This window comes from Camelus bactrianus, chromosome 30, assembly GCF_048773025.1.
Source record: "Camelus bactrianus isolate YW-2024 breed Bactrian camel chromosome 30, ASM4877302v1, whole genome shotgun sequence".
Taxonomy (NCBI): Eukaryota; Metazoa; Chordata; class Mammalia; order Artiodactyla; family Camelidae; genus Camelus; species Camelus bactrianus.
In genome coordinates, this window is record NC_133568.1 from 11,254,532 (window position 1) to 11,282,345 (window position 27,814).

At 48.4% G+C, this 27,814-nt stretch overlaps 1 protein-coding gene across 4 annotated transcripts in view; it reads right to left on the minus strand.

Moving 5' to 3' along the window:
• The window catches only part of MYO5B (myosin VB), a 294,119-nt gene that overhangs the window by 61,147 nt on the left and 205,158 nt on the right, over positions 1 to 27,814 (minus strand). For all 4 annotated transcript variants that reach the window (XM_074355274.1, XM_074355275.1, XM_074355273.1 and 1 more), the window contains 5 exons: positions 23,966 to 24,088; positions 23,268 to 23,351; positions 14,037 to 14,177; positions 13,105 to 13,202; positions 9,154 to 9,240 (listed from right to left, as the gene is read on the minus strand). In XM_074355274.1, the coding sequence (XP_074211375.1) occupies positions 9,154 to 9,240; positions 13,105 to 13,202; positions 14,037 to 14,177; positions 23,268 to 23,351; positions 23,966 to 24,088 (533 nt within the window). The remainder of the gene's footprint in view (positions 1 to 9,153; positions 9,241 to 13,104; positions 13,203 to 14,036; positions 14,178 to 23,267; positions 23,352 to 23,965; positions 24,089 to 27,814) is intronic.

The following is a 27,814-nucleotide window of genomic DNA, read 5'->3' on the forward strand; positions in this document are numbered from 1 at the left end:
TAAACAGATGCAGTCTTTTCAATGAGCAAGGATTTTCTAGGCCGGCTCTGCCCCCTTCTTGGGAAAACTGCCTCCTTTCACAAAGACACTCATACTCTGACCCTTCTGGCCTCTCATCTCTGTTTTCAGGGGACGCTCACAACCCCCTCAAGGAATCTCATATTCTGTTGCGGTACAATGTCGCCCAAAGGAGACTCTGAACTTCCAGTGTAAGTCCCTCTGAAGGTGGATTCAGCCCATCCATCCCCAGTCATTCCATGTCTTTGAGGCATCAGGAGATGCTATGCACACTCTGTCTTCAGGGACACATGCTGTCCACGTCGCCCATTTGGAAACCACTGAGGTGCTGCCTTGAGATTGTCCGTTACTATTTACCATCACCTGTGGCCTTGCTGAGTGACTGTCCAGTTATGCAGATCATCTCCCTCATTCTGAAGTATCAACGAGGAATAAATGGACTGCGTCTCTTCTCCTGGAGAACATTTACTTTTAAAAGGGGTCCTTTAGAAATTTTATCCAAAGAAACAAGAACCGTGGAATACCAGGTACCACTGTGGGCAGTGGACTAATGTGCTGGGAAGCAGGTTCTAGAACTCCTCTCCTCGCCCCCGACGGTCACATGTGGTCCATGGGTTCCCCTTTCCATCCCAGGCCACGCACCTGTGCTCCCTGGGATGAGAAGGAAAACCAGGGGACCTCCCTACCTCCCTATCTGCCTCCGTAAACACTGTGCTGGCTCCGTGGAAGACGTCTAACACAGCTATGGGCTCAGAGAAGGTGCGAATAACAAAATGGCTCTTATTCCATCTTATTTTTTTCTCTACATAAAATCGCTTGTGCTACCTTAGTAACAGCTTTACTGAGATAGAACTCACACCCTGTGAAAATGTACCCTTTTACACTATACAATTCAATAGCTTTTAGCACTTTCGCAAAGTTGGGCAACTATCCCCAATGTTGTTTCAGAACATTTTCATCACCCTCCAAAGAAACCCCACCATCAGTCACTTCCATTCTCCCCTCCCCCCGGACCCTGGCAACCACTAGTCTACTATGTTTTCATGCTTCTTAAGCCTCTTGCCTTTTCCAGTGGGCTGTGTCTGTCACAAATGCACCAGCTCAGGGGAATGACAGCATCTACTCTGCTCAGACCTGGGTGTGTGAGTGACTCTGCTCGACAAGCTCACAATGTGTGTGGTTCCCTTCAGGAGGGGGTGCAGAGGGTCCTGGAGCCCTGGAGGCCTCTGTTTTAGGGACTAGGAAGGGGTTCCTGCCCCTGTGCCCTTGGGGACCGAGAAACAAACCTACCTAATTACTGGCCTAATCTAACAGGCTTTAAAAATGGAAACTGTTCAGATTATTTGCCCAGCTAAATGCTGCTTCAATTATTTCAATCAGAAATGTCAAGAAAACTCCTGAGCCCTGACAGATGTAATACTGGCAGCCCAGGAACAGAGAGCTAGGAGGATAAGCTGCCAATCAGATGTGGGTTTTATTTTTAATCTGTGCAAAGGCCATTGACTTTTTTCCAGGCTCTTTCTGCCTCAGCCCCCAACTTTTAAATATAGACCCTCTGTCTGCGGATCCTTCCACATCTGGTAAGATGGATTTGGGCAAAAATCAATAAGAATGAGAAGCGTCCCGACTCCCCACACCCACCCTTGGTGTTTCACCCTGGTAATGCAATCTGCCCTGCCGGCCCGGTGGGGTGTGGACTCTCCCTTGAAAGTGGCTCGCCACTTCCTGTCCACCTTCTGCATTTCAGTTAATTGTGTGCTCGCCTGCCTTGTTTCTCCCTAGGAGCTTGCAGTTTCTCTAGGGGAAATAATTAGAGCAGCATTTCACAGGGCTAAAAACCTTAAATGCTTCTAATTTGAAAACCTCTTAACTGCTGACAGTTCCATAACCCAGGGAGGTTACAGGCTCGAGGACATTACCAGGGAGTAGGAGATGTGACCGCAAAGGCATCAAGGCCAGCAGAGAACAAGCCTGAAGCAGGGAGGCAGAGAAGGCCACTCTGATGCTGGCCAGCCGTGTGACCTTAGGCCAGTCACAGCCTGGCCGCCTCACCTCCCAGTCTGCAAAATGGAAAGGACATCACCCACCTCACGAGCATCTCCCAACGCTTCCGCAGTCAGTGAGCTCACGGATGTGGAGTGTTGGGAAAGCTGCAACACTTCCTAAAGATCTGAGTTACTCTCCCGTCCTGCCCAAGCCCTGCCCCTTTTCTTAGAAAGGAAAGGCTTCCTCAGACCCCTGCACCCAGGTGAAACCTACAGTGGAGAAGGCTGCAGGAAGCATCCTGTCCCTGGAGAAGGGCCTGGGCGGCCCCTCCCTCACCAGGCACCTCTGTGGGGTCTGGGCATGTGCAGGTATCCTTCACTGAAGGACCAGATCCAATGTGGGTTCCCTTTTCTGTGGACCTCTGTGCTCTGTGAGTTAAATCCTCATGGGAAAGGCTCTCCCATCTGTAAGAAAACTTTCCAAGTGAAGCTAAACAGAGTATGTGATTTTTTCCAAAAGGAGAATTTCTTTAAAAATTGGGGGGGGGGTGGAATTAGGTTTATTTGTTTATTTTAGAGGAGGCACTGAGTATTGAACCCAGGACCTAGGGCATGCTAAGCATGCACTCTGCCCCTTGAGCTATATACCCTCCCCCCTCAAAAGGATGGAGGATCTGGACGGAGGTTTCTGTGACCATGTAAAAGGCGGGAGAGATCACTCACTACCCACACAGGCACCCAGGATTTCCCCTGGGCTTCGTCACCACCATGGAAGCTCTCTCTCACAGCATTTTACGTACTCCTGTCCCATGTGGAGCACAGAGATTTCTGCCTTGTTTTACGGATATTTTTAATACATGTGTTAGCTTCTCTGCCGGATGTGAGCCTCCTTCCTCCAGGCTGCTGTTTTCTGATACGTTTTTAAACCTCCCAGCACCTACTTCAGTGTCTTTACACACAGTCGCTTATTTTTAAAAAACCAGTCTTTTCCTGACTGGCAAAATGATTGGAAGCCCAGCGTTAAACTTTTCTACCAGAGTTTCTCAAGGAGGGCACAGCTGGCTCTGTGGCAGGACGCTTCATCAGCCTGTGGGACAGTCCCCTCCCTGACACAGGACGCAGGGCACCTCTGGGCTATCACCCTCCACCCCATTCATTACAAAAATCTTCATCACAGAACACAGTTCTAGACCAAGAAACCTTAAGAACACTGACCACGACATCATGACTGCCACCTGCCTCTGCCGTGTGACTCCATCACTTCCTTACCCCCTCCCACCCTCATCAGGTGGCCTGGAGATGTCTTTTTAACCAACCCTGGGCCTGGCTGTGCTTCCGTTCCATTTCATACTCGCGGTGGGAGGAGGGCCCATCCTAAGTCTATTACTGGGCCCCAAGTGTGGGCCTAAGGCTGGGCGATACAGAGTTGCGGGGACCTCAAGGACAGAATTCTCGCTCAGCCCTGCTCTCCCTGGATTCAGACTCGCTGGACTTCGATATGACGGTTCCTCTAGAATAAAGGCCTGCCTCCTGCTGTGTGCCCCTGGCCTGCTGGGGGGCAGGTGTGCCAGGCGAGCAGAGTAGGCCCCACTGTGCGGGGAAGGCCAGGACCCGGGATTGCTCTTGGCAAGAACAGGGGCTGCAGAGGCAGCAGGCAAGGCTCGAAGGAGACAAACCAGGGCAAGAGCTCAGCAGAGCCCGCCCGTCAGGAAAGATGCTCCCCCGTCACAAGCCCCTCAGGCCTCAAGACGTAGGTGGCGGTTACACTCCTGTGGATGGTGGAGCACACACAGCAGGGTGGTGTCCTGCTTGACTGAGTTCCCATCTGAAGCCCAGTCCTGGACTTAACGTCTAGCTGTGGGAACAACCCATGAACACGCCTGCCTGAGCGGCCCCATTGGGCCAGTGTGAACAGATGGGCTGGACCGGCCGGGCCGGCAGCGCTCCGCCTCCCTTCTCCCGGACGGGTTTCCTCATGTGGAGACTGGCTGGTTTGGACAAACTGAGTTTGCGGGTCAGAGGTGTTTAGCCCGGCTGTGGTGCCCACTAACCAGGACCAATGGACTCTCTCTGGATACTGAGCTGTGGGAACAGTTTTTCTTATGGCCACCAAGCACCATACTCTTCTCTTATCCCTTTTGAAGAAACAAACCAGAAGAGAAATAAATGATGTTGGAGACAGGAGTTTTCTTTGGAACTGTATCAAGGATGGACACACTTTTCAAAGGGACACAAGAGGCCAGAATCAGAGAGGAGAGGGCACTCTGTAGAAGACTCATAAGTGAAGGCGTCCCTAACCTACAGGCACCTGGTAGGAGGGCTCCACCCCTTTCTGTCTGGGAGGGTTTAATCTGATCACTTAACTCTTATGGGATTTATTTTGTCATCCTAAAATGGATGTGATAAACCCTTATCTTGTCTACCTTAAAAGAGTGAACATGATCTTTTCAACAAATGGTGCTGGGACAACAGGAATCTGTATGCAGAAGAGTGAGGCTGGACCTCCACTTCACATTGCACACATAAATCAACTGAAATGGATTACTAAAACTATAAAACTCTTAGAAGAAAACATAGGTATAAATCTTTCTGATCTTGGATTGGACAAACAACCAAAGGAAAAGACAGATACACTGGACTTTGTCTAAACTTAGCTTTTATGCTTCTAAGGACACCATCAAGAAAGTGAAAAGACAGTCCACAGAAGGGGAGAAAATATTTGCCAGTCATGTAACTGATAAGCATCTATTATCTTGTTACGTAAAGAACTCCTACAAACCAATACCAAAAAGACAAATAACCCAATTAAAAAATGGGCAAATGATCTGAATATACATTTCTCCAAACAAGATATATGAATGGCCAATAAACACATGGAAGGATGCTCAACTTCATTAACCATCAGGGAACTGAAAATCAAAATCACAATGGGATGGCATTTGACATCCACCAGAATGGCTACAAAAAAAAAAAAAAAAAAAAAAAAAACAAGTGCTGGTAAGAATGTATGTAAATGGGAAGCCCCATCCATTGCTGCCAAGAATGAAAAATGGTGCAGCCGTGGTGAAAAACAGTGGCAGCTTCTCAAGAGTGAAGAGCTACCATATAACCCAGCAACCCCACTCCTAGGTAAATAGCCAAGAGAAACAAAAATACATGTGCACACAAAAACATGTGCACGAGTATTCATAGAAGCATTATTCATACTTGTTAGGAAGTGGAAATAACCCAAATGTCCATCAGCTGATGAGTGGGTAAAATAAAATGCAGTATATCCTTCCAGTAAAATAGTGTTCAGCAACATAAAGGCATAAAGTTCTGATAAATATCTGCTACCAACATGGATGAACCCTGAAAACATCATCCTAAGTGAAAAAAGCCAGACACAAAGGCCACTTATTACATGCTTCCATTAATATGAAATACCCAGAATAGGCAAATTTATATAAAGAAAGTAGACTGGTGCTTGCCAGGGCCAGAAGGATGGCGAAAGGGGTAGTGACTACTAATGGGTACAGGGTTTCTTTGGGGGGTAATTAAAATATTCTGAATTAGATAGCAGTGATGGCTGCACCACTGAAAATAATGAAAATCACCAAACTGCATACTTTAAAAGGATAATTTTATAGGACATGAATCATATCTCAATTTAAAAGTCAATGTGATGAACAAATGACATGAGGTTTGTGGGGGGGGGGTCTTCACAAAGTAATTCACAAACATCAGATTTGTCATCATTACTTCCGCACTGATACTCATGGGTAAGTTCCCATGCAGAGGTGGCAGGGCGCTCACCCACCACGGACACCCCATATCTGCCTTCCCCCTTTATCCCTTCCTTATGTCCCGGGCCTCCCAGGGGAACACAGGCTCACACTCAGAGGTAGCCCTGGGTCTGCAGGTCCTAAGCTTTGCTGCGGAGAAAGGGAGACAAAATCCTTCCCCACTGGCTCTGAGCTGGAGCTGGGACATGAAGTGAGGACAGAGGAAAATCTAGTCAGTCTGGGCACTGCCCACATACGACCACAGGACCGGTTTACCCGTGACCAGCACTTGCCTCCAGGGAAGAGCTGCAAGGCTGGATGCATTTAAAAATCACTGGGAAACACTGACAAAGGCAAATGTACAAGTCTGGGGTGGGGAGGGGGTTCCTGCTTTCTGAAACATTCCCACATGACTGTGACGCACAGCATGGTCGAGAGCCTCGCGTCAGACTCTGGTCCAAGGAAATGAGCGCAGGGCTCGGGGTGGGAGGTGGGGGCAGAGCTAAAGGCGGTTAGAGCTGAGAGAAACAGTTATTCCCTCCAAAATAAGTTCTATGATTGTCTTTCCCGGGGGGCTTTTTAAATAACAAGGCAAGCAAGCATGTGTCTGTTTAATCACGATTGAACAGGAAGGAGAACCAAGCAATTTCTCAAGCCTCCATCTAGTTCTCAACCCTCTGCTATTCAGTCCATAAGGGGCAGGCGGATAGAAGTTGGGGGAGGAATGGCAATTTTTCAGAAAGCACCACTGAGCTTTACTGAAGTGAAGAGCAGACGAAGTGAAGATTTATGATGATTTTTTTTCCCTAAAATATAAATAGTGCATATTCAAGCAGTGTCCCCGCAACACGCTTGTTTTGGTTGAATGGAATCGGCTTCATAATTCCTCCAGGACACAAGGAAGAGGGGCACAGACGACTCCACAGGCCTAAGACACATAAGAGGAGCCAGGAGCCAGGTGCTGGTGGACGAGCCCGCCTTCCTGGACGGTGCATTAATCACAGTGCTTTACGTACGTGATCATGGACATATTTCTTAGCCACTGCAGTGCATCTCAAATTGAATGATATATTTTCATTTTAAATCAGACTCACAGAGGGTCATAATTCTTAGGGAGGATAAAAATAGATAGGTATGGTGAAGTCTGCGGCTGGGGTGAGGAAGCACCAGAGAGTCGCTGCCAGCCTGCATTCGCCCTCCCTGGCTTGGTGGAATTTGGGGGCATTGGGCCTAAGTTAATTTCGCAACAGGGCTAAGAGTTCCACACCCAGGGAGTGGATGGATGCAGGAACTCGGCCTGAAAACCCAGCTGAAAAGGGATGCTTTCTACGTGGAAGAGCCCCCTGGACATTTCATCACAAGTCCCTGCAATCCTGGACCACGTGTCATCTTTCCCTTTGCCATTTTCTTCCCTGTAAAGTGATACCTGCCCCTCGGCCACTGAAGTAGGGGAAACGCAGGAAAACCTTTTATAAAAGTTGTTATTCCCCTAAATCAAAGAAGCCATTCAAGTTTCCTTTGGAGACAGCTGTGCAAAGTTGTGGCTACCGGACAAGCTAATGCAAGTGAACTCACGCGGCTGTGTTGAGTCTCAGGAGTCAAGGAAGGTGAATTCTTTTTGTGATGACCCCAAGTCTGCTCAGGTCCTCTGGTCCCACTAAGGTCTCCCCAGGTCAGGTCAACAAAACGACTGCTCAGCTCTACACTGAGGGAGCTCATGTGACACTTGTGTGTTTCCTTCAGTGGCAAACACCTTGACAGGCACACAGTACCTATTAACTCTCACTCACTTTATCCCCAGACACAGCAGACACACACCAGCCTCCTGGACGAAGCTGCCAGGTAGCATTTCTTTTTTAACCATGAGGTCACTCCACGCTGTTACCACGGTTGGCAGGTACAGAGAGTTAGGCAATGTGCAGAGTCAGAGAATACAGGTATGGGGGCTTGGCCGCACAGACCTTCCCCCTCATCCCGTCATCCTCCAAATAAATGCCACCCGAGGTGCTGCAGCTTGGTGGTGGGGAGAGGTTAGGATCCAGCTGAAACAACATGGACGGTTCAACTCCATCTCAAAGCTAACAGAAGTGCCACACAGCGATGATGCCTCTTTCCAAAAGTTAGAATTTCAAGTGACAGTTTGGGGAGGGAATTCTCTCTTTGACCCTGCAGCAAAATCTGCTAAGACAGCAAATGTTAGCAGGATGTGGAAGGCAGGGTTCTGGATCTAATCCCAGCATGTGATACCAGAAAACACCAGCCTTTCTTTCCTTCCCTGCATTACCTTTCCAATACGTTGCAATTACAAAAACAAAAGGTACAGATGCCCTTGTAATCCTCTGCTGGAAAGAAGTCTGAAACAATTAGGGAGGAAGGGAAAGACAGCCGTCAGCTGTTCCGTAAGAGGCCAGCAAGTCTGTGGGCATCTCGACCTCCCTGGCAACTCTGCCCGCAGCCAGGTGGGACGAGCAGCCGGAGAAGTGGCTTTCTGTGTGGGTGGAAAGACCTGGAGGGAAGGCAGTCTCTCATCTGCCAAGGAAGAGTCTGCCTGGAGGAGGCGAAGAGCATGCCTGGCTCGCTACGAGGAGGGGACCAGGCAGCAGGAGTGGGGACTGTGCTGGTCTCCCCATCACCGGGCGGGAAAAGCCAGTCACGACTCGTCCCGTGCCCGGACTTCACACTGCTCCCTGGCTGGCGGTAACCTCCCGCTGCCTCCCCACCAGTCCGAATCCTCCTCACCCTTCAAGGCCCAGCTCACATCTCACCTCCTCCAGGAAGTCTTCTTTCCTCCCAAACTTGCACCTAAAACAGTCAGTTGTTCTTTAACTGTCTCAGGCTTAACTTTAGGCTGTCCTTGTGGGCAGAGGCCATGCCTGACATCCTTAATTCCCTTAGAGCCATCGGCACAGAGCCAGCTGCTTGATGCAGAATGAGATATGCTGTAGGAGGACCGGTTAACAGGAGGAAGGGCCACGAAGATAAGAAAACCTTCTCATCCTACAAAAACTCACGCGGGACCACAGGAGTAAAATGCTCTCCCCGTCCTCTGCCGCCTCCTAAACCAGGTGATCTTGTGTTGTGACAGCAACACCAGTGGGTGGCACACACTGTCACTCTGATTTCACAGCGAGGCTGCAAGGCAGCTCCTCGGAGGAATCAGAGCTGGCAGACATGTGCAGAGGCCTCTGCCTGAAGCAGGGTCTAGGGTTAACCATCAGGAGGATATTACTGGGGACACCCACACTTCTCAGGCCAATCTGAAATTCCTTTATCTGTCAGCATCCTGCTTGAGCCCTCAGTGTTGGGGAACTTTTGGGGGGCTCTGTCTCTGGCTGACAGCACACAGGAGAGCCCCCTGCGGAGCCAGACTCCGGTGCACACTGTACCTGGATGGGTAGCCGGCTGCGCTGATTCGAATGGTCTCCAACACCCCACAAGCTCTGAGCTGCTGCACTGCTCTCTTCGGGTCAAAGCTGCAAAACACAAGACAGGCAATGAGTGGCCAAACTGGCAAAGAAATGGGGCAGGGGAGAGGGAGAGACCACCCCTTCCTGCACCAAGGTATAGGCACTGTGCATCCTGGAGCTCACGGTCAGGGGCCAAGCACAGAATACAAGATGGTGACAGGCGGCACCTGAGGCTTTGCAGCATCTTGGTTCTGTGCACATCCTCATCCTCACCCGGGATACTCCTCTTCTTTGCCTACCTGCATTCTGTCTGCCTTCCAAGACTCGTTCCTGCCTCCCCTCCAGAGCCTTCCCTTATTATTTCCATCCCCAGGGGCACCTGTCTTAATTCAATGTCCAAGTAATATACACTTGGCACCACAAGCACTATTTGGTTCTGGAGTTAAAAGGGTAAATTTCAGGCCAGGCAGATCTGGGTTTGAATTAAGACATGCTCACTTGCAGCTTCACATGTAATTTGGGGGCAAGTAACACAACCTCCTTGATGGCAGCGTCCTCATCTATAAGTGGGGATAATAAAGTATCTCTTTTATCGGGTTAGTGTGACGATTAACTGTCACGGCCCGGGAACGCAGTGAGAACAGCGCCTGGCACACCACCAGGGCACACGTGTCGTTAGCTGTCATGGCGACAGCTGCTCGGTTAAGAGCCATGGAGACGAAGAACTTTATCTTCTTGTCTTTAGATACAAGTCACGACTTAAACAACTCACATACCCTAAAATGCTAAGTTTGGCCTGAAAACCCAGTTTTTATTCTAATGCATATGCTGACTAGGACACTGTAGAATGAAAAGTCAGACACGGTCTGGATTTTCTTAGCGTATGCACACTTGACGAGGAGAGAAGTGTATAGAAGCAGTACCCAAGGCAGTGTGTGACAAGCGTGGACACTGGAGGGAAAGACGTCGGGGCTGGCTGGGGTACTCAGGGAGTCTTCACGGGGGAAGAGTTAAGCTGAACTAGAATGAATCACTATGATCTGGGATGAGGAACAGACGTTCCCTTTCCTTCCAGCTGCTCCGAAGCTCAGGGGCCGTGCCTCTTGCTCCTTCCGCTCTGGGAAGTGGGAGGGCAGGGGTGAGGCCCTCCAGACTCACCTGGCTCCCGGGGATTATAGTGGCTTCAGCACACACCCTGGCCGGGCAGCCTGCCAGCCCTGCTGGGTAAACGGACCGATTCAGGACCACCTGCTTCTGAGACCAGGGGACTGGTCTTCAGGAAACCCGACCAGTTCCTCTGACAAGCCATCCCAGATTATCACTCTGGCCCTAGGACACCTCCTCCCCGGACACTTAATTGCTCTCGACTCTATGCTGCTGTAGCTTTTACAGATCCACTGTTGTCATCAGTTATTTGTGACTGGCAACTCCTGCCAAGGATGAGGGCTGTGTCTTATTCATTGTCATTCCACCTGTCCTAGCCCAATGCCCATGATAGACAGTTTCTGAATAAAGGAAGAAGTAGAGGGAGAGACTTTTACACAAGAGCTACTATCAAAGCATTTAGTGCAGGACATCTGCTCTCTACTGGGGCGACTCTGTCCTCCAGGGGACATCTGGCAATGCTTTAAAACATTTTTAGTTGTCACAGTGGTGGGGATGCTACCAGCAGCCAGTGGACAGAGGCCAGGGACGCTGCCAAGCTTCCTCCAGTGTGCAGAACACCCCATAACAAAGAAGCACCTGGCCCGAAATGTCAAGGGTGCTGATGGTGAGAAGGCCCCGTTTCAGGGGATAGAAGGAGGGAAACAGCACTTTCCTTCTAGAATGTCAATGTCATGTATTTTAATGACACAAATTTTTACACTTGTCGCAAATAATCCCCATTATCTCCTAGCATTCTTCCATCAGGATAATAATTATTATTTTTTTAGCCACAACTATCAGAAAGCGAGAGGTAAAGGACCAGCTCAGGATTAGTCAAACAATCGGTAGATTTCCTGACAGTTCTGTATTCTCCCCACTTTATCGGGAGGAAGCTTTTGGTCCTGTAGGTAAAGGAGGGTCTTTGAAAAATGGGCTATTAGGATTAGAAAAGTCCCTTTTAAAGTCCCCAGTGTCTTCTCTCAATGGGGAGGAGAGACTCAGCCCGAGGATCCATCACGTGGAGGGCGCCCGGCTGCTGTGATGCACAGGCTGCTCAAGGTCATGCCGGCTGGGGGCAGAGCTGGTGCCCAGCCAGGCTCCCGTCTCCTGGGCCTGGCACGCTGCTCCTGCCCTTCACACAGAATCTACGTCTTTCACACATGCTGCTTTTCTAACAGCCTCTTTTCTTCTGGAGGCAGCTGGTAAACAGATGCCACATGGGGGGAATTCCTAAGTGTGTCTCAGCAACTCGGAGGAAGGGGAGGCAGGGAAAAGAGTGAAAAATCACCATGCTTCCAAGAAGGCTGATTCAGTACTGTCTTCCCAACCTTTCCCAGCACAAGGCCCCTGTGAGTGGAAGTCAAGCTTTATTAACTGATACAAACTGCAGAAGGCAGTTCAGATACTCATTCTGAGGGTCAGAGTTGCCAAGATAAATTATTTCACAGAGACAAATCCTGCCAGGACCAAAAAGGAAGTCAGAAAGATGGCAAGAAAGTGGTTTAAAAATGTAAAAATATATCTCCTCTGGCCAGAGGGAACAGCACGTGCGGAGGCTCAGGGCAACAGAAGGGGTTGCAGAGCCAAGTGAGAGACCAGCCTGAAGGCTCAGGGCAGTATTCCAGGTAAGAAATGAGGACAGTCTAACACAAGGTGGTAGTGGAAGGAAGAGACAAGGGAGACCAGGGTGAGAAATTTTCCAGTAGACTCCACAGGACTTTGACAATGATTAGACCCTGGGGAGTAAGGGGAAAGGAAGAATCCAGGGTCACGCTATCCCGTATGGTAGCCACCAGCCACTTGTGGGTATTTGAAAGTAATTAAAATGAAAATAAGAATGCACTTTCTCAGTCACACAAGCCACACTCCAAGAACTCAGCAGCCAAGTGTGTCTAGTGGCTACCACACTGGACGATGCAGATCATAGAACAGTTCCGTCATCACTGGACAGCACTGGTCCAGATCGACCTCAGGGTTCTGGTTTGGAAGACCAGGTTTGGTGGGTGGGTGAGATGTTGGGAAATTATTATGCCGTTTACTACAATGGAGACCAAATACGGAGGAACCATTCTGGGGGGTAAGGGGTGAGAGGGGGGCCATGAGTCTGGTTTCAGACACGTCGAATGTGAGGAGGCTGAAGCCACAGCAGGCCTGCAGAAGTGCCAGACCAGAGACAACAAAGATTTTGAGGAGTCACTGTTATAGAGATTCGGGTGAGGACAATCATGTGAGCGGGGATGGAAATAGAAGACGTTCAAGGTGGGAGCAGTGGCAGAATTTGGATCAGAGTCGGCTGAGGTGGGAGGGAAGGTGAGCAAGTGTGGACAACTCTGGAAGCTCAAGGGGAGAAGGATGGGAGAAACGGGACCATCTGCAGGTCTTGTCACTCGACACACCACTCAAGGTTACGTTTCCTCAGTCAAGAGGCCTTCCCTGAGCACTCAGCGACGCTGTCTCTGAACCGATCATTCGCTGTGAGACGCGCTCGCGCCTGCATTTAACGGCCCAGTTCTAAGTGGTTCTGTGATTCATGGGCACGTTCAACAGCACTGTAAACAATGTGGGATCGGGGAATCGCATCTTCTCCCCTCACCGACCCTCCTGACAGTGGACAGGTGGGGCCTGGATTCTGTACATAAACCATTTGGGGAGCAGATCAACCACTCTCCCTGCTGAGGACTGCCGACCCCGTGCCCCACGGACGCCCGGGCCCCTGTTCCCCTTGAACATCCAGGGACACACAAGCATGGGCGTGACTGGCGGCCGGGCCCCGCGGGCACTCACTGGAAGGGCAGCTTCTCGTCGTTGGGCTTGATGCAGCGGACGTAGTGCGGTGTCGTGGCGTTCAGGGTCTCCATGAGCAGGTGCAGGGAGGTGCGGAACTGGGGAGACAAAAAGCAGTGTCTGGTGATTGATTCACCTTTAGCCTTCTGTGGCTGAGGATGAAACATGAAGGAGCGCCCACAGAGGGCTGGTGGCGGCTGGTGGGAACTTGTTGATCATTACTGTTGATCCAGAAGGACCGGAAGGCACTCAGGGACCAGCTGTGACAGCCTGCCTCACTTTATGACAAAACTAAGTCCCTGCCGTGTTCTGGCACCAGGGCTCCTCATGGCTCGTGGGCAGAGATGGCTTCTGACGCATCAGCGCCCTGATCAGACAAGAGAAGGCGAGCGAGTGCTTAGAGTGGGAGGGGGTGGTCACTGTGACCGGGGGCCCATGGCTCCTCAATGTGAGGCCCGCAGCCCTGACGTGCGGTGCCCAGGCACCTGGACATCACTGTGTCAACAGGAAATGCCCAGAGGAGGAAAGCCACCGAAGTAGAAAGATGAGTGGTTGCCAGGGCTCAACAGGCACTCTTCTCGTGGGAGAGACACTGGACGTAAAACCCCAGAGAGACCCCACGGCAGGGTATTTACCCGTCCTGGCCCAACTGCACCTCTAGACCTTGGGCCTTGCCCACAGGTGTCTTTGGTCCTGTAACACAGCCCCACCACAGGGGTTAAATGCACAGTGTGGGGCTAGAGTCGCCTCCTTCTCTTTCCCGCAGTTCCCTCCTTCAAAGGGCACAGTAAGACTGAGCTGGGTGCCGCGGGTGAGGATGCCAAGGCCACTCTGGCCTCCCTGACTCTGCACCCACACCTTCACCTACGGAGCGGCAGCCCCGCCACACAAGCCGCGGCTCACAGCTCCCTGCCCTGAGGCTGAGGGCTGACCTGGTGGCCCACGGTTTTCTTGTGCTCCTTGTTGGAGGCTTTCAGGGGGGTTCTGGCGGAGCGAACGTTGACCTTTGAAGACGTGGCGGTGGCAGGAGCGGAGTCTCCGTCTTCGTGGAACAAGTCGGCCACCAGTGGGAACTAGAAACAAACACAGGAGTAATATGGAGCATGAGAGCTCTTGGGCTTTTGGCTGCTTAAACCTTCCCAGAGTAGCTCCCCAGTACATACCCGAGAGGACGGGAAACACACGTCCACACGGAAACCTGAACCCCAAAGTCCAGAGCACCATTATTCACAATAGTCACAAAGCAGGAACAACCCAAATGTCCATCAACTGATGAATGGATGTGGTGAATACACACAATGGAATATTATTCAGCAACATGAAGGAGTGAGGTCCTCATTCACGCTACAACATGCATGAACCTTGGCATGAACACGCCAAGTGGAAGAAGCTGGGCACAGAAGATCACATAGTGTGATTTCATTTACAGGAAATGTTCAGGGATCAGAAAGTAGTTTAGTGTTTGCCAGGGGCTCGGGGAGGAGGAAGGTGGAAGGACTGCTACTGGGGACAGAGTTTCTGTCCGGAGTAATGAAAATATTCTAGAATTTAGAGTGATGATAATTGTACAACTTGGTGAATATACTAAAACCATTGAAACCACTTTAAACGGGTGAATTTTTGGTATAAGGATTACATCTCAATTTAAAGAAAGGAAAGAAAAAAAGTAATTTTCCCAGACAATCTTACTTAACTTTCACCTACAAAGATGGGCAAAACTTAAAAAAAAAAAAAAATTAAATGTTGATGACTAACTAAAAAAAAAAAAAAAAAAGAAAAAAGATGGGCAAAACTTCCTTCTCTTGTGGTGTGGTAGAAGGTAGCTATGGTCTAATAAAATTGTTTACATTTTTCCACACTTATTATTACTGGATCTTGTAAAGCTATTTAACTTTCTTGAGCCTTCTCTTCATCAATAAAATGAGAATAAGAATGTATCTGTTACGTGGTGTTGTTATGAGGCTCAGTAGGAGGACCTGTTACTGCTGTGTGGACCAGGGAGAGATCAGGCCGTGCATGAGGTGCTGGTAGTGCAGTGAGTCCCAGTCTCAAGACACAGTCCTGCCAGCATCCCTTGGGGAAGTCAATGCTGGGGACAGAAGCAAGTGTTGTGAGGCCATGACCACAGGCCTGCCGGTGGGGAGGGACCAAAGGGAGCAGCAGGCCCCATGCTCTACCCCTGAGCCACTTCCAGCCCCAACAGAAGACAGGCTCACGTGCCAGTGCCTCAGACTTCAGGCTCTGCCCTTCCAATCCCCTGCACCTCTCTTCCTATAATCCCCAATAGATGGGTGTCTCCCATCTTCTACCAATTCTGAATGTGCTAGTCTGTCTTCCAGGAGCTCCACAATCGGATCCCACTCACCGCCTCTCAGATAATACGTTTTAAAGCAATGAAGTTGGTCACTTTGCTGTCCCATAGACCACCACACTCATTATGCCCATCTCTACATCTCTGCTCACTGTTATGCTTATCTGAAACACCCACTCCCTCCTCCTCTCTGCTCAACCCAAGAGCCCCATCTCTCAAGGTCCAACCCTGCATCCTCCACGACCCTTTCCCAGGTCACTCCATCCATGCGTGTCTGCCTCCCCCAGGCTCAGCCTGTGGCAACTGGGTCCCACCTGAGGTCTGTGCTGGGCCCTCCAGCCTCCTGGTCTTCCCCCTTGATGGAGGATGAGAGCTGAAGAGAGGACTAAAGGAGACAACCCACGGAAGTATGGAGAAGAGTGCCCGGCATACAGTAAGCACTCAATTATGATCTAGTTTTATTATTTTTATTAGGGGGTATATACACAAAAAATCTTGTCTCCATTGTCAAACTAGGAAGTTGTATGCTGAACTGAAGAGGAAACAGAATCACAGAATTTAGATCTGCAAGAAACAAAGGTCAAGGCTCATCTTGCTGTGGCTAGTGAGGGAAGAGTGGTGCAGGGAGAAGGGACCCACCAGAACCGCATCATGGCCCACATGCCCGGCAGCGGCACTGGCTCAGCCGGGGCAGGTAGTTAACGGCTGAGCCAGGGCTGGAGCTGCTGAGCCCGGCGCCCTCTCTGAAGCCCTCTTCCCTGAGACTCAGCAGCTCCGCATTCCTCCAGCTCTCTGCCCACTTTTCTCATCTTGTGCTCTTTTCCTGCACCTTTCACTGGCCCATCTCCCTGCATTTCTCTCCTCTGAGTTGCCGTTTCCCAAAACTGCATCCTCACCACTGAACTGTTCTAACCCTCATCCCCTGGACGGTGTCATTCATGGCTTCAACCATCACCTTTGAGCCTGTCTCTCTAGGCCTGATCTTCTTCCACCACCATGACCCACAGTGCCAACTATCTGCTCACCATCTTCCTCCTTCCTCTGGGTGTTCCACTGGGAACTCCAAGGTCAGGATGGCCCAAACCACCCTCACCTGCTGGCTTTCCAGATTTAGATTACAGATCCGGCCACCACCCTACTTCTTATCCCAGTCAATTACCAAGTTCTATCCGTACTTAAGTTTCAGCAGCCCCTTCTTAATCAACCAGAACGCCACTGCCCAGGTTGAGGCCCACCTCCACCCTCCCCCTCCCAGATCACTGTAGTCACCGGCAAACTTGAGTGCCCACCTCCAGGCATACCTTCATACAAATGCATTCTCCCCCACAGCCAGAGTTTCCCCTGAATGCAAACGATATCCAGTAACCCCTAGTTTACGGACTCGCTGGTCCTCACTGTCCACGCAGGGAGCCAGCTTCACACATGTTAACTGAGAACAGGGGGAGGGGCAGGGAACGAGGGACTGGAGGAGCGGGAAAGGGCAGCCCAGGACGGGAGCTTCGTAAACCGGTGCCAGGGAGCCAAGGCACATGTGAGAAAGGGCCAAGCGCCCAGTCACAGTGGCGCCCAGAAATTTCCATAGGGAAAACAATTAATGGGAGGCTGAAGCCAGGTTCATATTTTAAAGACAGTGATTCAGGCCGTCAAGTCAACAAAACACAATTATTCTAATTCATATACTGAAATGGACTTCCAAGATGTTTGAGTCTCAGGGAGAAGTTACCAACTACATGACTACAATGTTGGAGGGGTCTGATTTATAGAAACCATTTATAGTGGCTTTTTCTGTGAAAAAACCTGTTAATTTCTAAGGTCAGGAGCATATATCAAAACCACATGAGGAGAGTATCTTAAAATTTAAGTCCTTTTCTCTTGCTTCAATCCAGAAAAATTATGCCTTTTATTTATTTGCTATATTAAAGGATTTATTAGGACAAGAGAACAAAACATGAAAATTTCTCCTCAAGGCAGATTTTAATCTATATTGCCACTGGGCTAAGGGAAAAACACATTTGGGAAAAAACACAATAAAGGTTTAGCCTAGAGAATTTGTATTTTATTTTAAAAGCTATGTTTTAATTGTAGATCCCTGCTTTTGAGACTACATTTGGAAGTGGCTGGGTCTCTGGGATGGAGAGGGAGAGGAATTTGTTGGAATATGAAATCTAGGTGGGAGGCAGGCTTCACATCCTATTAAGAATTTGTATTTCCATGCTCAGTGAACACACAGGGATATTTAGTTTGACCACAGGACTGAAAGACCAAGAGGTACCATGTTCAACCTTGGGCTGTGGGCAACAGCAAGAGACTGGGCAAGAAACACGGATTACCGCCCCGGCCCACCCCCAGTCCACCAGCAGGGTAAAGGGGCTGGCCCACAGGGACCACGGTGTCCCAGGAGTGCCCAAGTGTAAACAAACCCAAAGTCTCAACAAAAAGTAGTTACCATGCTCTTTTCTGACAGGATTCACGCAAAAGAACACATTTCTGAGTGAGAGAAAGCTGTTTTTTCTTTAATTGACTAACTCAGTTATGCTTTTAGACCTATTAGAAAGTCTATTCATCAGCTGGCTGACCCGTAAGGGAAGCACTACAATTCATCTTAGGGCAGCCCCAGGAAACAGGATCCACCTGGGTCTTTCTAGAAATTTGCTCCCTTCAATCTTGAAAGCACTTCGATAATACCTGCAGACAAACCAGGCACTTCCCTGATACTGTTTGTCACTTGTTTTCAAAGTGTCCATAGGTACTGGCTTTGGTGTTCTCTGCTATTCAAGTCTATATATAGATTTTAAAAGCCTGAGGTAGATCTATTTGAAAAGGGATTAAAAGAAATATGAAAACTTTCTAAAGACCACTTGACAGTTTCAGAAAAATGTCAATTACAGCTGTACACATAGTTGGTAGCTTGGAAATCACGACTATTCAGTTCTGTTCAGATGAATGTAAAATTTCTTTATATCAGACATGTGAAACTAAAATAAAATGCACTATAATAACAGTTTGATTGGAATCTCTTGCCTAGAATCTTATCTTTAGAAGCTCTGGCTGTAAACATAATAAAAAAATACATTTTCTTTTTAATCAATTCTTTTACATGGTAAATGTTAACCCTTTGGGAAAAATAATCTTGAACTTTTAGGTAAGAAATACTTTGTTTCAAACAGTTTTAAAGGGGATTTGGAGGAAAAGTCTTAGCACTTCACTTTTTTTAAAGAAGGAAAGGGGGGACTTTTCTGTATTGCAGAGGATGAGTGTATTGTTTTATTGACTAAAGTTCTCTCTTACATTGTTACCTATTTATTCTAAATATTGGTAGAGGCTTTTTAACTACCAGCACAAACTGATTTTAAACAGGAAGCACCCCCAAATCATTTAAAAGCAAATGTTATACAGTGTGTCTATTCAACAGCTATTTTATATATATAAAAAAGTAAAAAAACATAAATGTATTTGCTCAAAATGGAATGTGTGTGTAACCTATAAGGAACCTAGCAGTGTGTAAAGCAATGGAACGTATACACAATCATCCCTGATGAGTTGAAGTCGAGGGAGAAAGGAGACGGGGGCAGAGCATGTTTAGACTTTGTCTGAGCTACTTCATCCTGACTCCTGGATGCCAGGGATTGTCCCAGCCCAGGGGAGGCAGCTCAGGACCAATACGGTCTACCTGGCCTCTGGACTGTACCAGTCTTGAGATCCCTTCCGCAGGGATGGCGTGGAGAGATGGCATCAGGACTGCCAGCTGAGGAACACTGGCCCAGCACAGCCCTCGCTGCCCAGCACCTACTGGCATATACCCTGGACCCACTGCTCATCCCTCGAACAGACAGTGCCACCCTGGAATAGGATATCTACAGAGGAAAAAAATCCTCCTTTTGAGATCTTTTTTCCAGACTGATAAATTATTGCTTTTTACAATAAACATTAACAAGGGACCCCCCCCCACCTTTACTATCTAAAACAAATCAGTGTTAGTAACTTGAAGTCACATTGTAAAGAGGCATTTCTTTACTTAAGTCTCTATTTATAGCTCTCTGATAGCTGAGAAAGCAATTAGCTGTATTACAGCCTCTTAGGCAGTGTAACTGGCTTTACTAATTACATTCTCATTAACACCGTTTTATTTCACTGCTCTTGGTGGGAGTTCTTCAAACACCCCTTTGGCTGATAGGATACATGGGAGTCTTCCATCCCACGCAGCTTAATTATTCATGATGCTTTCTTAATTTTTTTTCATCAGAGCTGCCACACAAAAGAAAAAAGCTAACAGATCTCCCCATCTCAAAAATTTCTTCAAAAAAAACTGTATTCATATATAGGATGTAAGGTTTAACCATGCTTAGGGAGGAGAGAACCAATAAAAAAACTGGGCGTTAACTTGATAACATAGAGCCTTTTATCTTTCCAGGTCTTTATTTTTCTCTCTGCTTTTAAATGCATCTTACATGAACCTTGTGGGACTGCCGTGAAAAAAATTTAAAGAAAATGACAGAGGCTCAGTAAACTATGAGCTTTAAAAATACTACCATGACAGATGTTGCCAGACGCGTCCATCTGTCCAAATGATTTAAAGCACATTTCCAATCACTCTCTGATTTGTAGCTGCAGTCTGTGTAGATTCTATCTGTAAGTGTTTTAGTGACCTAGTGCCCATCTTTGCTTTCCATCTTCTGGGATGTCTAAAATGGGCTGCAGTGGGTCCAGGGTGCAGCGTTCTCAACCCTTCTGTGACGGTCTGTAGGCCTAGAAATCCCTCCTGGTTAATCTGAGTGCTGCTGGCCACCAGCACCACACCTCCGAGGGCTTGCTGCAATAGGGGCAGGAGGCACTGGCAACAAGGTCATTTTGGTTCTTTAGAAATGTTAAGCTGGTGGAGGGGAAGGCTAGGTTTGTGGCAGGTGGGCAGGGAAGGGAAGGGAGTCGGTACCTTTTAAGAGGAGATAACAGACGTATTTGACACCCCAATTTAGCAAAGCTATAGACTTTTGAAGTGCACACTGTTTGACCCTTCAATTCCACTTCTAAAAATTTACTGACAGACATGACTATGCAAGTAAGCAAAGAAATAGGTAAAGGGCATTCCTTGCAGTATTATTTGAACTAGCAAAATACCAGCAGCTGTTCAAAATAAGAAAAAGAAAAGAAGTGGACATGTATTTATCTGGCAAGATAGCCAAGATACAATGGTAAGTGAAAAATTAGGGAGGACTACATAAAATAGAATCCATTTCGATCTTAAAAAGATGTACCAGTATGTTTTTATAATCAGAATGGGAATTCATGAAAAGATGGGTCAGGAGTGGGAGAGAATACTTTTTTTTTTTTATGTATTTCCATACTATTTGAATTTTTATGAGCCTGTATTTCATTTCTAATAAAGATCCAGTACTCCCAACCTAAGATGATGCTCCTGTTTAGAAAAGAGCCAACACTGCAGGTCTGAGACTGCCATCTTTGGAAAGACCTGCTTACAAGGTTGACCCTTGGCTGGTGTCTGGAAACATGCTTTTTGGGGGGAGTTTTCCACAATCCCTGATAAGAATAGTTCACTGTGCCTGTTTATGCAAACAATATGGTTTATGCTGAACACCTGCTTGCCTGTTGGGAGTCTGGAACTCTGGTATGTGCCAGGCAAAGGGTGCCCACATACCTGACTCCCAGTGGGAACCCTGGACACCTAGGCTCAGGCGAGCTGTCCTGGCGGACAGTTCACAGGTACTGTCATAACTCAATGCTGTGGGAATTCAGCACATTCAGTGAGACTCCCCTGGGGAGGACTCTGCAAGTCTGTGCCTGGTTTCCCCTGGACTTGGCCCCATGCACCTTTTCCCTTTGCTTTGTATTCTTTTGTTGTAATAAATCACAGCTATGAGGATGACTGTCTGCTGAGTTCTCAGTCTTCCTAGCAAATGGTTCAATTTGGGGGTGATCTCAGGGACTCCCAGCACATCCCTATTACTTTTGTCCATATTATCCTGGTCGAGAATGCCTTCTTTACCTTCACAGCATTACCAAAATTTATGATTAAACTGTGTATCTCTTCCCTAGACTCTAAGTTCCATGAGGTTAGCTATATGTACTTCTTACCCCTATAAACCACACAAATATTCAATAAAGTTTATTAAATAAAGATAAGGAAAAACTCACTGACTAATCAAAGATGATCTGCTAGAGAGAGTGTGAGAAACTCCCTTTTAGATTCTGGGTTCCCTGAGAGACACTCAAATTAAGACAAAAATCAATGGCAGAACCAAACTCTGCATTTAACGGGGCATCCCAGACTCTCTACCCCAGCCCCTCATTTTGTGCTCCTACCTGAAAGGAGAAATTTATAACAAGACAATAAAGTTTCTCAGCCCTCTAAGGCCACTGTCACACTTTCAGGAGATCATAGGCCTCTAACTTCTAAGACACACACGATGAGGAAACGTGCTCAAACCACCCACTTCTACTCTCTCCCTGTGGTGGTGTCTCTTCTCCTGTCCCCTTCCATCCTTGCAAAGAATGGAAAGTCATGTTAACCACCATAGACTAGAGGGCTGAACACTTGGCAGGCTGAGGGGTTAATCTTGCACCCAACTCCAAAATGATATGCACATTTACCCAGAGCCAATTTGTCTCAGTGACAACTAATTTCCCGATGTCCCAAATATCCGGAGATGACACTGGGTTGGGGTCTGCCCCAGGCTGCTCACGTGCTGGTTCTGACTCAGATCCTCCCTAAACCCCTTGCTTTGGAGCCATGTGACTTAGTGGGGTTTACTTGCCTTTAGGTGTTTGGGTCCATTTTGCTGGGTGTATTCTCTCCTCACCCTACTGCATTCATCTAAAGCTTATCACAAGGAGAAATCAATTTGCCTTCCTAGTGTTACCAGGCCCCTGCAGTGAGCTCAGCATCATTTGGTGGGGGAGAAAGCCTCCTAACTCCCAGAGAGTCCTTTTCTGGGTTTGCTGTGAAGGGATGAAGCCAGCAGCGGCATCTGCACGGGAGCATTGGCGAGCAGGCTTCAGGTCGGGGGTGACCGTGCTTCCTCTGCCCACACCCCGTCTCTTTTCAGTTACTGTATGTTTGTTCTTCTGCCCACTCACAGCCCACTAGAATGTAAACACCTAGGGGGTAGAATCGATCTTACTCGCCTTTGTACCACGCCGGTGTGTGCAGGGCAGTGCCTCACAAGGCAGGTGCTTAATAAACCCTTGTTTAGGTGAATTGGTGCCTTATTCCCTCTACCTATGGAATGGACACAACATTTGCTATCTTTCTGTTATGCTCATGAGAAGGAAATAACTGAAATTCTGCAGGTAAGAGAAGGTAACCAACCAAAATAGTCGATTTAAGTGTCCTTAAATCCTATTTTCTATTCCAATTAAGTTTTTGCCTATACGGAGGTTCCAACCACTACTAAGCAGAAATTAAATGCACTCATTCTAGGATTGGAAGCGTTTCAAGTGTTTTCACACCTGCTGGTCGGAAACGGAGGAGAGAGGACCCGATGGGCGCCGGCAATGCTTTCTTCATGACACTCACCGCCGTCTCTCCCGACAGTCACCTCCTTTGCTGCCACCTCCTTTGCTGCTCCCACTGCCACATCCTTCCATGAGCTGGTATCCTTCCCAGTCGCCTGTGCCATCCTTTGCTTTCTTCCCTCCCTCAGGCCGCCCACAAGTGCCTTCAGACTGAAATTACCTACAAGCCCCTCGCCCCCCCTCCCCCCGACCCCAGCCCCCGCACATCTCTGCCTTCCCGCACTCCGGGGCGGGGCGGGCGGGTACCACCACGCCCCGCCCCGCCCCCGCCCCGCCCCACTGGCTGTGGACGCTCCGCCTCCCCGCTTCCCGCGCTTTTTACCTTGCTGGCCTTCAAGATGTTGATCTGTTCCTCATATACCGTGTCTCTGTTTTTCTCCAGAAAACCATCTGAAAGGTACTCTACCTGGGGTCGTGGCAGGAAACAGAAAGAGTTAGTGCTCATTTCTGAGCAGGGACCGGCAACAGCTTCTGGAGTAGTTTCATCTCAAACATATAGTGTTTTCTGAAGAGTCGTGAGTACATGGGAAACCCAAAGATGCTCTCATTTAAAATGCAAACCCAAGACGTGATCAGGATTTACGTAGAAGGAGCTGAGAAAAACCATATTGTTTTAAAAAGGAGTTCTCATAAGATGGCCTTTAATCAAAAGCTTCCTCTGGGTGCTCTAACTGCAGCTTGTCAACCACACCCTAAATCTACTGAATTAGAACTTGCCTTTGAGCAAGACCCCAGGTGACCTGCATGCACAGGAAAATGTGTGAAGCACTGGGCCAGTGCACACAGAACTCAAATCCATGCAGAGAAATTCTAAGTTTCCACCAGTGGCTGGGAAAGGAGCCACCTGATGAAGAAGCCACTCTTTCCTTTTCTCTCTCAAGCTCCAGGAGGGCAGACAAGTCCCCACCTAAGAGACTTCAGGCCGCTTGAATTCAAAGGTCAGCTCCCTCTTGCCCAGGAACCCTGAATTCATCTCAGGTGAGGCTCAGGGAATGCAGAGCCCATCAAGAGGAGACCCACCTTATCTGCAAAGTGGACGACAATGAAGGCCGTGTTGGACATGCGGGGTTTCTGGAAGTGCTGGCTGCTGGAGTGCCGGTCATAGAGCTTCTGAGCCCAGTTCTGGTCAGTTCCTTTGGGGACCTGTGGATCCACACAACCAGGTGCTTTGTAAAGAGGAAAAAGGAAGCCAAGAGTTGAGGCAGAGTGATGGAGTCTGCCAGTAAGCTGCTGTCGTGAGGCTGGATTCAGTGCCCAGACGTGGACCTAACTGGACGTGGAAAGCAGGTGCAACTGTGGACACTTAGGATCCCACCTGGTGTGCTCTCCACATACCCTGTGGGCTGGCTCCTGTGGCGTCCACTCAGCCTCAAAGAACCTGCTGGTTGGCAGATGTTGGAAGAGTTGGGAGAGGATGAAGGTGGAGGCCAAGGTCACAGAAGCAGAGTCACAACCCACAGGATAAATCTTTTTCCCCTTTGAGGGGGCAGTGACTTCAGTGCCATGAACACAACACATCCACCACCAGAGCCCAAGCCTCCGCTCACTCCAGGCAACTCTGGCAGCAGGAGACCCACACTCTCTCTAAGCTCATCTAAATACCAGCGTCTGGGCTCAGTTCAAGTCCGTCCTTTTCTCTGGAGCCTTTCCTGACCGCTCTTGATCTCATGTTGGAATTCCTCCAGTTTAGCTCTGACACACACACTGTCTAATACTGTTCATCATTTGGATTTTGTGCATTGTCTTTTCTCTATAAACTCTAAGTAAGCTTGTGGGGTTTAAGAAGTCTGCCTTACTGCTTTATTCCTGCCCCTCAAAGAACTTAAAATTGGGTTCCAACCATGCCTTGGGTACTAAGTACCTAGTGACTGAGCTACATGGTATAATCTCTGCCTCCCCCAAATTTAAATTTAGAGATTTTACTATATTAAGAATTCTGAAGGGCAGCCTCTTTCAATATCTTCAGAGATGGCCTCAAAAGTGAAAAAGCATCTTGCTTTATTCAAACACAACACAGAGTCACGGTGACCACCACTCAGATTATCAAAGATGATGGCACCTCTTCTGATGGGAAGGTGCTCCCCCTTGTCATCCTTAAGCATCACTGCACACCCCTTTCTCAGTTACGGGCCACTAACTGGATGAGGTAGGGTTGAAGGTGACCCTGGCACTGGCCATTTAAAAGGGGCTTTGTTTAGTAAATTAATAAAAACCTGTGCCATACGGAAAATGCTTACACACTTGAGAACAAATTTCTCAAACACTTTGTAAGCAGATTTTTCTCAATATTCAGTTTAGTGTAACTAGTATTGAGTATCCAGCGCTAAGTACCATAGATTTTTAAAGAAAACCCTTTCTTAAAGCAGGCTATTAATTGTATTGGGCAGACAAAGTAAAATGTATTTAATTCAGCATTTTAAAATATATTCTGTTTTATATTTCTCTCCAAGCATCCTGGCTTAGAAACACCAGGTACAGGAGAAGCAAGAGGCCAGCCTGGCCAGGCTGTCAGGAAGCGAGGCTGGAGGACAGGAACACAGTGGACCCAGGACTGGCAGAACCAGAGCAGGCAGGACAGGAAGGGCCAGACCATGAGGAAGAGCCCCATCCAGGTCAACTCTTACAGTTGTCAGTATCAAAATCATCTCATCTTGATGTTAGCAGACTCCATAATCCTACATATTCTCTGATTCAGACTTGCATCAATCAAAGAGCAAAGGAGACTGAGAATGAAGGTTATGTGTATACATATTTCCTGACAAGGGTCAGTCTCTCTTCTTATGCCCACCCTCGACTAAAAATAAGGGCCGGCAAGAATTCACAACAATTAAGAATCTCAGATAATACTAAGAAACTTACTGCCTGGCAGATTTCTATCCATTTTAGATGTATTAACTCATTTAATCCCTGCAATAATCCTGTGAGCTATGGACTATGGTTATACACATTTTACCAGCTGAAGAAACTGAGACAGAGAGGTTAGGTAACTTGCCTGAGGTCACACAGCTGGGAAGTAGCAGAGCTGGGGTTCAAACCATGCCAGGCTGGCTCAGGAGCATGTGTTCCTTGCTATGACACTCTCCTGCCTGAAAACAGTTTTAAAGGCAGCCACAGAGGCAGGGTTGGGTGGAAGGCACTCACTTCCAAAAATATTTACATATAAGTAGATTTAAAACAGGCATAGGAGACAGAAAGCCAATCTTGTATTATGATAAAATCTAGATTGTGGCTATCAGTAGCTCTAGAATATGCAGTGAATCACATCCTTAAAAAAAAAAAAAAAGAATCTGTAAGTGGCTTCCTGCAAGCTTCCTTACTCTCCTCTCAAAATAATGTGCAGAGGGCACTGGACCAGGAGCCTGAACCCCAGCTCTGTCCTCGTCTAGCTGGGTACCGTCCCTCAGAGGTCTAGTCCCTCTGACCTGCTCTGCTGGCCATCGGTCACATCAAGAAGTGCAGGCCCCATCTATGTGAAATGTCCAGAATAGGCAAATCTAGAGAGAAAGGAAGTGGATGAGTGTGGCCTACGGCTGTGGGGGGACGGAGAGTGACTGCAGATGGGTTTCTTTCCGGGTTGATGAGGGTGCTGTAAAATCGATTGTAGTGATGATGGATGCCCAACTCTGAATATACTAAAACACACTGATTTGTATATTTTAAGTATGTGAGCTCTGCTTATTCCAGTCTGTCTGTCCAACTGACCTTTCACCCAGTTGTCAGGGAGATTCGTCCAAAAATGAGGCCCATCCGATCACATCTTTCCCCTGCTTCACACCCTTCCAAAGACGTCTTCTCTGGGCAGGCAAGGCAGGCCTCCCATACCGGGTGGTTCCTGCTTCCCACTCTCACCTGCCACCACCACGGGCTCCAGACAAATCAGACTATTTCAAGTTCTGTGACATTCCCTTTGCCCAGAACACTGCCCCCTCCTGCAACCCCTGCTTACACAGCAGTGCTGGGGATGCTTTCTCCCGCCTAACACTCTCTTCTCAGTGTTTCCATTTCCCTGTTATCATGGGAGAGCATCTTGGGGGCATGCTGAGGGGCTAGGGGTCAGGTGGTTATGAGGGAACTCAGGGTTTATGGGGGGGATGAATGTGGGAAAGCCACCTCTCCTCATACCCCTGCAGCCTTCAAACCTGTTCGCAAACAGTAGCCTCTTAGGCAGTGTGTTCAAAAACCACAAACCACTGGTCTTAACATAGACTCAGCTCTCACGAGAGCAGGCGGGACCCAGGAAAGGAAACAGAAGGGTGTTCAACCCCCACCACCTGCAGCCTGCTTTCATTCTGCTGCACATTTCATTCTCCTGATTCTTACTCTGCAGAGTCTACCTGAGCATGTCTGAGGCAGCTCCACATCCAACAGGATGGCTCCTGAGAAACGCCAAGCTGCCCAGTTGCGACCAACTCCATAGGAATCCCTAACCTGCTCAGGTCAGAGCCATGGGTGCTTCCAGAGGGCAGCAGGTTGCCTTAGTCTTTAAAGTCAGATTTATTACACTATAAACTCCATACAGTAAAATGTACCCTATTTAAGGGTGTGGTGTCATGACTTTCGACAAAAGTGATAACTGTTGGTTTAAAATCCATCTGTTACTCGATGCTGTATCAGATCACACTCTGCATGCAGCCCGGCAGTCTCTCTGACTTGGTGTGCCCTGCCCTCGATGCTGCTTAGCTGTCACTCTGCTGCCCTCGGGCTATGGCCCAGGCCTCTTCCAGCCTGCTCTGGGACCTTGACCTCCGAACACGGGCCCTGGTCCCTACCCACAGCTGTCCACGGGCCCCGCCCCCCTACTCAGGCCACACTCTTCCCAACAGGATTCTGTCCCTCTTTACCCTTCTCTGGCCGGCAGGGAGATCCTTG